Source organism: Mustela erminea, chromosome 7 (assembly GCF_009829155.1).
Source record: "Mustela erminea isolate mMusErm1 chromosome 7, mMusErm1.Pri, whole genome shotgun sequence".
NCBI lineage: Eukaryota > Metazoa > Chordata > Mammalia > Carnivora > Mustelidae > Mustela > Mustela erminea.
This window is the reverse complement of record NC_045620.1, coordinates 115,771,463-115,785,358: the sequence shown is the minus strand read 5'-3', so window position 1 is coordinate 115,785,358 and position 13,896 is coordinate 115,771,463. Positions and strand designations below refer to the sequence as shown.

Here is a 13,896-nt window from a genome sequence, read left to right as displayed (position 1 = left end):
TACATACTCTTTTTAACGTTATAATGTTGCATATTTACAGCTTAGTACTTTCCTAATTTTGCTGTCAGTGTGCTATAAAAATCAGTAAAACTAATGTTTTAAAGAGTTCATAACAAGTTGTCCGGGAAGCAGTGTGAGGCAGATTTTGAGGAACTGGTTATAGCAGTGGAGTTCTTGGCCATACCACCAAGAGTTACGCAGTGTTTTCTCCCCAGGTGGTACACATTCTTTGACCAATATGCTTCCCGTCGTCCGTCAAGGTGATAGCCAGTTTATCTCCATTTTTGTGCTATATTGTTACAATCAGGTTGCCACCTAACTTTGAAAGGATTTTCCTTCTTAGCTTTATGTTACTGCTTTATAGCAAAGAACAAAGTATGGCCAGTAAACAAAGTATGGCCAGTAAAAAAATATTAAAAAATATTTTTTAAAGTTTATTATTATTTTTTAAGATTTTATTTATTTTAGAGAGAGAGAGCACAACTGGGGGATGGCAGGCAGAGGGAGAGAAAATCTCAAGCAGACTTTGTGTTGAGTGCAGAGCCCGACGTAGGGCTCAATCCCATGACCCTAAGATCATGATCTGAGCTGAAATCCAGAATCATACGCTTAACCAGCTGAGCCACCCAGGCGCCCCTCTTTCTCTAAAAAAGTTGTATCGAAATACAACTATGCCTGTTTATTTGTGTGTTGTCCATGGGTGTTTTTGTGCCACAGTGGGAGAGTTAGTAGCTGCAGCAGAGACCATATAGTCTTCATAGTTTAAAATATCTATTATCTGGCCTTGTAGGGAAAAGATTTTGCCAACTCCAGATTTGTAAGAATTCTGTTTCTTTGTTTCTTAATTTGGCTCAGAAGATCTTGGTGGGATTTGTTTAGTGACTAACACTTTGTATAGATAGTATTATTCACACACATCAGAAATAGATTTCTGTAAACTTCCCATGTGCTGATTTTAAATTGTTTTTAGTGTCAGAATCAGACGCTTAAGGTGCAGTTCAGTAAAAACAGTAACTGAGTAAATCAAACCACATAAATGTCCCCCTCTTGGATTCTAGATTTAACTTAATTATGTCATTTTTAGGCCAGCCATTGCCAGCAGAAATGACGCTTGCCCAACTCTTAACTCTCCTGTATGACCGAAAACTTCCTCAAGGTTACCGTTCAATAGACCTGACTGTTAAATTGGGATCTAGAGTTATCACAGACCCAAGTCTTTCAAAAACAGACTCTTTTAAAAGGTTACACCCTGAAAAAGGTATGTATGTGATAATTCCTTTAAAATTACAGTGCGTGATCCAAGGAAGTAAGGATTTCTGTAGCTGATGACTTAATTTACTTTGTTTTTATTATATCAAGCTAACAAAATATTTTTCTTTATGATGGAATAATTTATAAATACAAAAAATTGCTATTTTCACTAGAAATTAACCTTAATTTCTCTTAACAGCATCACTTATTTTATGAGTACATATACTTTATTAATAATAGCCTTTTGCATCCTTCAGTAGATTTAGAATATTTCCTTTGCTCAGTTTTCAGCAAGATTATTTGGGGAGGTTTTTTAGTGTTTATAGAATCTGGTTATGTATAAACACACTAGCCTTTTGGTTTTCTTCTGTGAGTGATTCAAAGTTAAATCAGTATGGTGTAATTCTTAGTTTTCAGTATGAGAAGTCTTTGTTGGTATTAAGTTTTTCCTAATTGGTTATTTCAGAACGTGATGTACATATGTTAGTATTTGCTTTGACTCTGCTGACTTACTTATTTTTATGTACAATATAACTTACAAATATACCCTGAAGGACAGTGCTTCTCAAACTTTAAAATTATGCTCATAAATTACCTTTAGAACACTCTTAAAATGCAGATTCTTATTCAGTAGATCAGGGATGGAACCTGAGATTCTGCATTTCAGAAGCTCTTAGATGATGCCAGTGCTCCTATGCCAGTGACCATACCTTGAGTAGCAGGACTTTAGGAGGCAACATCAGAAATCATTTAAAAATTATTGTAGCATCTAGCCTTAAAGCTTGATCTGAGTAACCTAAGATATTTATGCTCTTTTGTTATGTAGAGAGGCGACAGATCTGTTTTGTAAATGAAAGATTATTATAAAAAGAGACCTTTTCTTACCTGTTACTTGTACTTTATTGTTCTAGATCATGGAGACTTACTTGGTAGTTGTCCAGAAGATGAGGCTCTCACTCCAAGTGATGAATGTATGGATGGGATATTGGATGAATCTTTACTTGAAACCTGTCCCATTCAGTCACCATTACAAGTTTTTGCAGGAATGGGTGGACTGGCTCTTATTGCAGAAAGACTGCCCATGCTATATCCAGAAGTAATTCAACAAGTAAGATAAGATTCCTAATTGAATATATCATTCCACGGCAAAGCCCTTTGTTCTCTTTTTTTGCTTTTTTAAAAAAACTCACTTGTGTTAACCTTTTGGGAGTACCTTTCTCTTACAGTCTTTGAGCATCGTGTAAGTCTTTCAAAGGTAAGCCTGTACAGAGCTTTTTATGAATTAGTTGGTTCCAAAGAAGTGCTGAAGACCGAGCACATTTGCCAAACTGATTACACTGTGGCATTTACTTTGATTTTATGGTCGTCTCACTGTAGCACTTTTATTTCTGTGCTTCTTTAGGCATATTAATTTTGGATATTACTGGCAATGGGAGAGTAAGATGGTAGTGTATACTGCTACCCAAATGTATTGTCTTTCTGCTTAACTTTTTTTCCTGTTTTAGGTACCATTTCTATTTCCGGTAGCTTTAAAAAACATACTGCTTTAACCTCTTTACTGTTAATTAATGTTACTATTGGGATGTGTGTATTTTCAGTGCTCTTTCATTAATAAGGAGGGAGTATGGCTTACGGGAAGTTTTAATTATAAAGCACTTTACGTTTATTGAATGAAGTAGAGGAATTATTCTCTGTAATTTCATGTACTTAGTATATATATATATATTAGTTTCCTAGGGTGCTGTAATAAAGGACCACAAACTAAATGGCCTAAAGCTACAGAAATTATTCTTTCACTGTGTAGGGAAGTACGAGGTCTGAAATCAGGTTGTCAGCAGATCCATGGTCCCTGGGTCCATGAGTCCAGTTTCTGCTTATATTTTCACACAACCATCTTTCTTGTCAAAGACATTGAAGACAACTGTCATTGATTTAGAATCCACCCTGATCATCGCAGGGACCCTAGTTCCAAACTGATGTGGATTAATAAATGAATAACTAAGAGGGGAGAAGAAGGGAACATTTTTGCCTACAGTTCAGGCCAACTAATAAATGAGGAAGGAATGATGAAAGTCACCATTTGGCAGCCAGTGTAGTAATTATTGTTTTAGGCAAGAATTTTTTAAATGCTAATTCTAATTGATCACAGTTTGGGGCGAAACAAGATATTTACATAACCTCAAAGACTCTGTCTACAGATTCTTAACTAATGACAAAGGATAAAATAATAACTTTATTTATAAATAAATAAATGTATGGATGTATGTATCTGACTTTAAAGTAGAGATACTTGGCAGATACCACCATACTCATGATATCATTTAATTCCTGATGTTTGGAGGCTTTTTAAAAATATGTCCCTTTATTGGTGTTTTTATTCCTATATTTTAAAGAGATCATTTAAAGTCGCATCTTTAATTTGAACCTGATGTTGAAAACACAAATAGCCAAGCAAAAATTTTCTTTTTTCTTCAGGTGAGTGCTCCAGTGGTAACTTCTACCACTCAGGAAAAGCCAAAAGATAGTGATCAGTTTGAGTGGGTGACCATTGAACAGTCAGGGGAATTAGTTTATGAAGCACCAGAAACCATTGCAGCTGAACCTCCACCTATCAAATCAGCAGTACAGACCATGTCTCCCATTCCTGCCCATTCTTTGGCGGCTTTCGGATTATTTCTTCGTCTTCCGGGCTATGCTGAAGTGCTACTGAAAGAGAGAAAACATGCCCAGTGCCTTCTTCGACTGGTGTTGGGAGTGACGGATGATGGAGAAGGAAGTAAGTATTTAGAATTAGTAATGAAATTTAGCATAGGTTGTGTAAAAGTTACTCAGCTCAGTGCCTGTTGCTCATTATTTATTTCACAGTAAAGTTACTAGATCCTTTGTTGCTGGTAGTTTCATTCTAATGATACATATAACAAGTCCCAAAGAATCTTCTTTTTTTTTTTTTAAAGATTCTGTTTATTTATTTGACAGAGAGAGACACAGCGAGAGAGGGAACACAAGCAGGGGGAGTGGGAGAGGGAGAAGCAGGCTTTTCGCTGAGCAGAGAGCCCGATGTGGGACTCGACCCAAGGACTCTGGGATCATGACCTGAGCCGAAAGCAGACACTTAACCTACTGAGCCACCCAGGCGCCCCCAAGAGTCTTCATTTGCATTACTTTATTCATTCAAAATGTATTCACTGTTTATATAACTGCTGGCCACCATCAGAAGCAGTGGGAAATGAAGCAGCTATTTAGATTTGCCCTCATGTCGCTAATGTTCTCCCATAGTAGCAACAAGCAGTATAGATAAGCAGACTTAACAAGTTGCAAAAGACTTGCGAGAGGTACAGTATTCTGAAGGCTCACAGGTGTGAGACTGTTTCCTTACTACCCAGCTGTGTGAAGAAAGTGGCAGAGTAATTTTTAGTAGGATCTTGAAGGATAGTCTATTTAGGCTGAGATGAGCTAGAAAGATGATTTGAGTAATGTTTGTGTGTTCAGATTATATGAGAGAGGATGAGTTAGCTGATGAAAACTTGCATAAAAAGCACTGAGCGCTCATTCTAAAAACTATTACTGAAAACAGATCATGGAAAGTCTTACTAAGAACTTGAGATTTTATCCTTAATAGTAATAAAAATTCACTAAAACATATGAACCAAGTCATGATGTGATAATCTTTCTTAAGAAAATGAATCTGGAAGCACTGTTTCCACTAAAGACAATAGAATGTAGCAAGTAACATTATAGAATAATTATTTTGTAATGTGATAATATTACAGAATAATAATAAAAACCTATGGCATTTGTTTCCATTGGGCTGGCAATTTTGTTTAATATAAGGGAACATTAAAGAAATGCATAATTTAGTGTAGCCTAGCAAGTAGATTTTCAATCAGTTTACCTATGATTCTTCAGTTAATGACGATTCCATTTGAAAATTAATAATTGGGGTGCCTGGGTGACTCAGTCCGTTAGGCGTCTGCCTGCGGCTCGGGTCATGATCCCAGGGTTCTGGGATTGAGTCCCTCATTGGGCTCCCTGCTTAGTGGGGAGTCTGCTGTTCCCTCTCGCTCTGCTGCTTCTCTCTCACTCTCTCTCTGTCATTGGGCTGTCTGCTCAGCAGGGAGCCTGCTTCCTCCTCTCTCTCTCTGCCTACTTCTCTGCCTACTTGTGATCTCTGTCTGTCAAATAAATAAATAAAATCTTTTTTTAAAAAATGGTGACATTGGGACACTTGGGTGGCTCAGTCGGTTAAGCATCTACCTTTGGCTCAGATCATGATCCCAGGGGCCTGGGATTGAGCCCTGTACCTGGCTCCTTGCTTAGTGGAGATCCTGCTTCTCCCTCTGCCTGTCACTACTCTGTTGGGCACACCACACGCTCTCTATCAACTAAGTAAATAAAATCTTTTTTAAAAATGGTGACATTATTTTAAATGTTTTTGTAATAACTTATTAAATTACATCCTAAATAATCTTGGTTGTTTGGTTTCATGTATAAACTATATATGTTTATTTTAATAGATAAGGTTTGTTTGCTTTTTTTTTTAAGATTTACTTAATTGAGAGAGAGAGAAGAGTGGGAGGGGCAGATGGTGAGGGAGAGAAAAATCTCAAACAGACTAGAGCTAAGATCATGACCTGAATTAGAAACCAGGTACCCCAGATCAGGAATTTCTAATTATTTCATCTGATTTTTTAATCTAAGTAGATAAAGGGATACATTTTATGGCACTCTATCACACAATGGTGGGTGTAACCCAGCAGAAAATCGTCTTTATGCCATTTCACCCCCCCCCCCTTTTTAGTGAATATATGCTGAATGTTTATTAAAAAGTGTAATTCTGATATCCATTATCTCTTCCACTGTTCATATAGTGGTAGTTTTTATTTTGGTTTGGTTTGGGTTTTTTGCACTTAACATTCCTTTCTTTCTTTCTTTTTCTAATAAATTTTTTAAAGATTTCATTTATTTATTTGACAGAGAGAGATCACAAGTAGGCAGAGAGGCAGGCAGCGAGAGAGGAGGAAGCATGTTCCGGGCTGAGCATAGAGCCCGATGTCGGGTTTGATCCCAGGACCCTGAGATCATGACCCAGGCCCAAGGCAGAGGCTTAACCCACTGAGCCACCCAGGCACGCCTTAACATTCCTTTCTAAAGCTAGGTTTAATACCAAAATAATATCATAGACAGATAAAATGGTTTCACTCTTTCATTACCTGTTCATGATTGAAACTATTCCCAAGGCAATCAGGTATTTTAAGTGCTTCTATTTTAGTTTTTAGATTTTCATTCAATTTCTGGTTTCTAATAATCATGACAGAGTTGTAATTATTAATTATCATATGAATATATTTCAGCTTTAATTTGTTTACATATACTATGTCTTAAAGAGGTTTTCCAGACACTTCTTATTATTACATTTTTCAGGTATTATTCTGTTTGTGGTCTTTGTGTTGTTTTTTAAATAAATTTAATGATATATGGCATGTTTTCACTATTAATTTGTGACCCTGTATCTTGTTCCTTATTGTGTTCTTAAGTATTTTTAACTTTGAGTTCTCTTTTCTTGATCTAGGTCATATTCTGCAATCTCCATCAGCCAATGTGCTTCCAACTCTTCCTTTCCATGTCCTTCGTAGTCTGTTTAGTACGACACCATTGACAACTGATGATGGTGTGCTTCTAAGGCGGATGGCACTGGAAATTGGAGCACTACACCTCATTCTTGTCTGCCTCTCTGCTCTGAGCCACCATGCCCCACGGGTTCCAAACTCTAGTCTCAATCAAGCAGAGGTAAGTTCAATTTTATTTAGATTATGAAAAAATGAAGTTAAATTCATGGAGTACAGAATATGGTTTTTCTGAAATAGTATTTCAGAGACTTGTGTATTCCTTTTTTGTTTGTAAAAGGATATTTAAAAGAGGAACTATGAACTAAGGTTTCTTCTTTATTAGGCTCTTTTAGAAGCCGTAAATTAATCCATCTACTTGAAAAACAAAGATGTAATAGCTAAAGAAGCTTTCCCATTTACCAGGATATGCTGAATTTATACTGTGGTCTCTCATCCTTTTCTTGAACTTTAGAGAATCTTACTATTTAATTGGAGCTTCTAGCTAGTTCAGAAAGATAAGGGAAGAAAGAAAGAAAAAATAAACCTCATTATTTCAAGATGTTTTGATTGTGTTTCTAGAAAATCCAAAAATAATTAATGGTATAAGTGAGTTTAATGAGGATAGAGTGTCCAGGTTCAGTATTTAAAATAAGTATAACAGCAAGAAACATGAAATGAACTTAAAAAAAATTTTTTTTTAATTTTTTTGTAAACATATAATGTATTTTTAGCCCTAGGGGTACAGGTCTGTGAATCGCCAGGTTTACACACTTCACAGCACTCACCCTTCCCAATCCCCCTCCCCACAGCAACCCTCAGTTTGTTTTGTGACATTAAGAATCTCTTATGGTTTGTCTCCCTCCTGATCCCATCTTGTTTCATATATTCTTTTCCTACCCCCCAAACCCCCCATGTTGCATCTCCACTTGTATTTCCATGGACACAGAAAATAGAACAGTTCGATAGTATTTCTTATCAAAGTGATCTTTATGTTTGGTGGAATTTCTGATTTATTTTGGAGGAAATTAACAAACCAGTTCTAACATTTTTTTGGGAAATGCAAAAGCTCAAGAATAGCTAAGGCAGTTTCAAAAGAAGTGTATACCTAGTAGGCTTATGCTATCATAAAATTGATTAAAATGTGGTATTAATACAAGGATAGATTAGAAGCCCAGCAAACGATAACTCCCCATATGTTTGGTTATCTGTTATGATAACAGTAACTCTGCAACATAATGGGGTAAGTACGATCTTATCAGTTAATGATGGTGGGGGTCACTTAAATGTTCTTGTGGAACAAAAATGAATCTTTAAACCCTAATGTACTCTATATGCAAAAATTAATTCTAATCAGATGATAGATCTAAATGTCTGTAATATATACAAAATATAACAGTGCCCTTTGACAAAAAACATACACAGATACCTTTATGATCTAGGAGTAGACAAAAACTTCTTGAAAAGAGTATTTAGAAAAGCTCTAACCTTGGGGCGCCTGGGTGGCTCAGTGGGTTAAGCCGCTGCCTTCGGCTCAGGTCATGATCTCAGGGTCCTGGGATCGAGGCCCGCATCGGGCTCTCTGCTCAGCAGGGAGCCTGCTTCCCTCTCTCTCTCTCTGCCTGCCTCTCCATCTACTTGTGATTTCTCTCTGTCAAATAAATAAATAAAATCTTAAAAAAAAAAAAAAAAAGAAAAAAGAAAAGCTCTAACCTGTATGGGAAAAAAAATAGAAAAAAAACCCAACTGTGTGAAAATTAAGACTGAGGATAGTGAAAAGGAAGTCACAGAATGGGAGACCATACCTAAATCTATGTGGGAGACTATAGTTGGTTGTATCTGATCAGAAACTTCTATTAGGAATATTTGGAGATCTTACAAAATTACAAAAGGGAAAGACAAGAAAACCCAGTAGAAAAATATATGAAAGGCTAGAATGGGCACTTACAAGAGGGGCTACCTAAATATCTGATAAATGTAAGAAGATGATCTGTTTCATTAGTTACCGGAGAAGTACAAAATGAAAACCTTTAATACACTATACCTATACACCCACCAGAAGGTGTAAAATTCCAAAACCACAATACCAAGTATTGTCCCATCATCATTTGTCATAATATAAAGTGTGTAGAATGAATGAAGTATCGTGGAAACAGTAGAAAGGATAAGGAAATTGTAGTCTACTATAAAATGGAATATTGTTAGGCTATGAAAGTAAACAGCTACAGCGAACTATACACACTAGCAGTGCATTTCTGAAGCACAACTAAAATGCCACACATAGTAGAATATATATATGGCATGATTCCATTTGTATAATGTTTAAAATTAAACAGATTGAAACTATAGTGTCTAGAGTTTCATGCTTAAGTGGTAAAATTATAAAGAAGAGTAAGGAAGAGTAAGGAGTACAAAAAATCAGAATTATAATTAACTTTGTGGAGGAATTGAAGCTTTGACGAATAGGTAATAGAATAGGAGCAAATTCTTGTGTGCAGTAATCTAATTCTTGACCTGCACAGTTAAATAAGTTTTTACAGTTCATTAAGTTTGTTTCGTGTTTTTTCTGTATATATGTTACACTTTCAAAAATAATAATAAAAATTGACCTTTACAGAGTTTGAGGTTATGTTAATAAGGCCACTGGTTCTAAGTAATTTCTTCTGTCTCTACACCATTCACATTTTTTAAATGTCCTCTTTTGCCAAAAGAGAATTTTCTACACATCACATTCTGAGAAAGAAATTGAGAATTACTCCTTCTAGAAATAGAAGCAATCTTGCTTACTTTGATTGAAAACATATGACACCATTATAGAATTCTCCTAAGATATGCTTGTACTAGATTCATCCCAAGGGATCTGGCTCATATCCCTGTTCCTTTCACTGTTTTCTCTAATTTTAAGTCATTCACTCTGTTGTCTTTACCCCATGTTTTATTGATAAATATTTAAAATTTTTATTTATTTATTCTTAAATAGAAGCATTTATTCCCCATTTTTCCCCTCCCCCAGTCCCTGGCAGCTACCAGTCTGTGTTCTGTGTCTCTATATTTACCTGCTGTGGGTATTTAATATAAATGGAATGGTGCAGTATGTTATCTTCTGTGTCTGTCTGCTTTCATTTAGCATGTTTTCGAGGTTCATTCACAAAGCAGCGTGCACGTATCGTACTTCATTACTTCTTATGGCTGAGTAATTGTTTTCTATGTATATATATATATCACAATTTGTTTATACTTCTTCCATTGAAGGGTATTTGGACTGTTTTGACTTTTTGGCTGTTACAGTCTTGCTGTGAAAACACATGGACCTGTATTTGCTTATCTGTTTTTTTTGTTTTGTTTTGTTTTTTCCTTTGGTTATATACTTAGGAATAGAATTGCTGGGTCACATAGTAATTTTTTATTTTTTTTTTTAAAGAGATTTTATTTATTTATTTGACATCTCTGTCAAATAAATCAGGTAGGCAGAGAGACAGTCAGAAAGAGAGGGGAAGCAGGCTCCCTGATCCCAGGACCCTAGGATCATGACCTGAGCCAAAGGCAGAAGCTTAACCCACTGAGCCACCCAGGTGCCCCCTTTATTTAATATTTTGAAGAGTCCTCAGACTGTTTTCTATCTCAGCTGAACTCTTGCTTTTTGCACTGATAAATATTTTTGAGGGCAACTAAAATCAAATAGTAAGAAATTTTCGTTTTTTCCTTGTAAGCCACAGGTATCAAGCTCTCATAACCCTACATCAACAGAAGAACAGCAGCTGTATTGGGCCAAAGGGACTGGCTTTGGAACAGGCTCTACAGCTTCTGGATGGGATGTGGAACAAGCCTTAACCAAACAGAGGCTGGAAGAGGAACATGTTACCTGTCTTCTGCAGGTATGTTTACAACATTGATACTGTCAGGGATAATAATTAAAATTATTTTTTTATATTTGTATTGATTAAGTGTTGATGACTCTCCAACTCATCTTCAGCTACTTGTATAAAACTCATTATACTCCTTGCTCTCAGTGCATTTAAGATACTACTGGACTTGTAACTATAAATTTCTTCCCTCTCAATTAGCTTCTTCACTGAGAGGAAAGTGACAAGTATGAAATTACCCCAAAACTGGAAAATGTACCATATCTATCTCCTTCCAGTCCTCTTTTCATCTAATGTGCTGTGTCTGGACTCTTCAAGGGAAAAAAATTATTTTTTTTATATATTTGTTTCTTTGTTTCATATTGTTTTATGACTTTTCTAGAATCAGGCAAGTTGAACAAACACCAAAAATCCCACAGCACCAGTATGACAAGGGGGAGATGCTTAAATACTAGCTTGAGTCCCTGCATCAACTAATTGACTAAAATAGGTCAAATTTTTCTTTTTTTAAAGATTTTATTTGTCTGTTTGAGAGGGAGAGAGACAGTGAGAGGGAACACAAGCAGGGGGCGTGGGAGAGGGAGAAGCAGGCTTCCTGCTGAGCAGAGAGCCTGATGCAGGGCTCAATCCCAGGACCCTGGGATCATGACCTGAGCTGAAGGCAGATGCCCTATGACTGAACCACCCAGATGCCCCTAAAATAGGTCAAATCTTTGAGCCTTATTTTCTGCAGTTCTAGAGTGATAGGCTCATTCTAGTATAAAATTCTAAGATCATCCTCAAAATGTAAACTGAATCTACTCAATAAAATATGTCAGAATTTCTGCTAAGTTTTTTTGTTTTGTTTTTTTAAGATTTTATTTGTTTAGACAGAGACAGCAAGAAAGGGAATACAAGCAGGGGAGTGGGAGAGAGAAAAGCAGGCTTCCTGCCAGGCAGGGAGTCCGACTCAGGGCTGCTGCTAAGTTTTGAAGTATGTGTTCTTGGGTGGACTTTTTCTAAATGTCTAACTGTATACAGTATATTGTCATCATGCTAAAAGCACATCCTTCTCTTTTGAAAATCTGAAGAAAAGAATATCTTGTTTTTAAAAGATAGACAGTGACTGACTTGAAAATATAAACAGTACTCTGAATATCTAACAAAATGTGGGCTTTTGAAGTGTGGGAAGCTAAAATCCAATGTGAACCCAACAACTTTCATTTTTAGGTTCTTGCAAGTTATATAAATCCTGTGAGTGGTGCAGTAGATGGAGAAGCCCAGTCATCTCACGAGAGTCGAATTCAGAACAGTAATGCCCTTCCTTCTGTCCTTCTAGAGCTGCTCAGTCAGTCTTGCCTCATCCCAGCTATGTCCTCTTATCTACGAAATGATTCAGGTAAATCATACTGTTGTTAGTACCTTGTTGACTTCTTTTATCATCTATTAAAATAATAAGGTACAATTGAAGTATTTGGTGTTAGTTTTCCCCAATATATGTAGGTATAAGATTAATGGATTTCTTTCTTAAAAATTTTTCTGGAGATAACCTAGTTGTCTTTAGGGGCTCCTAATTGGATAACTGTGTTGTGACCTGTTCTGGAACACAAAATGAAAGTTTTCCTTATCCCTTTGTTTTAACCTGTGAATGTACTGTATTGAAAAATAATGTATAATGGAAATTAATAGGGCAAAGGCTGGCATCTTCCTGACTGTGTTCTGAGCTAAATATGGTTGATTGAACTTCTGTGCATCTTAATGTTTTTCTCAAGCACTGTACAATTTCAGATGATGGTAAATTGAAGAAAGGCAGATATACAAATTATTCTATCCATAGATACTTGATAATAAGTACTAATTTTTACAAATTCAATAAGAAAAGTACTATAGTTACTTACTTTGCCAGTATGCAACGGATAATTGAAACTAGTTATAGTTGTGAAATTAGTTCCAAGAATTGGTATTCTTTTTCCAAATAATAATAATTTTGTTTACAGATATTGCCAAAAAAACCCAAAGCAGTTAACATCTCCTCCTTATAGTTAAGAACTTTTAGGTTTTTTGTTTTTGTTTTCTTTTTTTATTTCTTTCTTTTTTTTTTTAAATACTTTATTTATTTATTTGACAGACAGAGATCACAAGCAGACAGAGAGGCAGGCAGGGAGAGAGAGAGAGAGGAGGAAGTAGGCTCCCTGTGGAGCAGAGAACCCGATGCAGGGCTCGATCCCAGGACCCTGAGACCATGACCCCAGCCGAAGGCAGAGGCTCAACCCACTGAGCCACCCAGGCGCCCCTTGTTTTTGTTTTCAACAGTCTGCTCTGCTTCTGATCTTTGTCTTTTATTCGTATTCTTGCTTATAAAAATAGAGTTTTACCCATTTAATTATATTATTAAGGATAGGTGAGGAAAATGATGGGAATAAGTCTTGAAGTCTGTTTGGTACTTGGTAGCAGTTTAATGCACAGTTGGATGGATGGAAAAGCTACTTGTATTTGAAAAGAGGTAATTGCCCCTTAACTTCTACCATTGTGGAGGTTATTGGGCTTAAAAACAGATGGTTTTCTAGCTTAAACTTCTTCATAAAAATGTTGAGGTGATACATTATTTAGATTGATTTTGTTCTTACACTGACCTATTTCATGTATCACATTAGTCTTTTTTTAAAAGTAGTTGTCAAATGAACAGTATATTTATTGATTAAAATATTTAAAGCTATAAACATACTGGTGCCAAAATTTAATATTGGATTGTATAGAGAAATTGAATAGAATAAGATAAGGTTTTTCTTTATCTCTTTCCACATTATTAAAATATTGTATTAATCATTTCACTTTCAAAATTTATATCCTCAAAAATTTTAAATCTTGTTCTATAGTTCACTCTGTGTAACACTGAGCTTTTATGTTTATGGTCAGGGTTAAAAAGGAAATCCAGTATTATCTACGTTTACTATTTAAAATAATGTATTCATGTAAGTATAATTTCTGCTGAGTATGTTAATAAATAGTGATTTTGATAACCATCTGGGATTACAGAGACTTTGATACTCTATCTTGGAGCTATTTTAGAAATTTAATACGACAAATCAAGAGTTTGACCTTTCTTTTGTGACATACTATTTATCTGTAAAAGGTGATTTTTTTTTTCCCCCAGCCCAATGTTTAGATTTATGTACTTGAAGCTGATACCTTGTCCAGTG

General features: G+C 35.8%; 1 protein-coding gene across 10 annotated transcripts in view; it reads left to right on the top strand.

Moving 5' to 3' along the window:
- Positions 1-13,896, top strand: part of BIRC6 (baculoviral IAP repeat containing 6) — a 227,322-nt gene that overhangs the window by 153,881 nt on the left and 59,545 nt on the right. For 9 of the 10 annotated variants that reach the window (XR_004287984.1, XM_032353008.1, XM_032353015.1 and 6 more), the window contains 6 exons: positions 1,085-1,258; positions 2,163-2,359; positions 3,727-4,027; positions 6,821-7,038; positions 10,565-10,729; positions 11,927-12,095. Coding sequence is in view for 9 of the 10 variants with exons in the window: in XM_032353008.1 (XP_032208899.1) it covers positions 1,085-1,258; positions 2,163-2,359; positions 3,727-4,027; positions 6,821-7,038; positions 10,565-10,729; positions 11,927-12,095 (1,224 nt within the window). In the remaining variant the exon portion in view is untranslated. Of the gene's footprint in view, positions 1-1,084; positions 1,259-2,162; positions 2,360-3,726; positions 4,028-6,820; positions 7,039-10,564; positions 10,730-10,918; positions 11,252-11,926; positions 12,096-13,896 lie in introns of those variants that run through there. The other variant, XM_032353017.1, reaches the window with a different exon arrangement.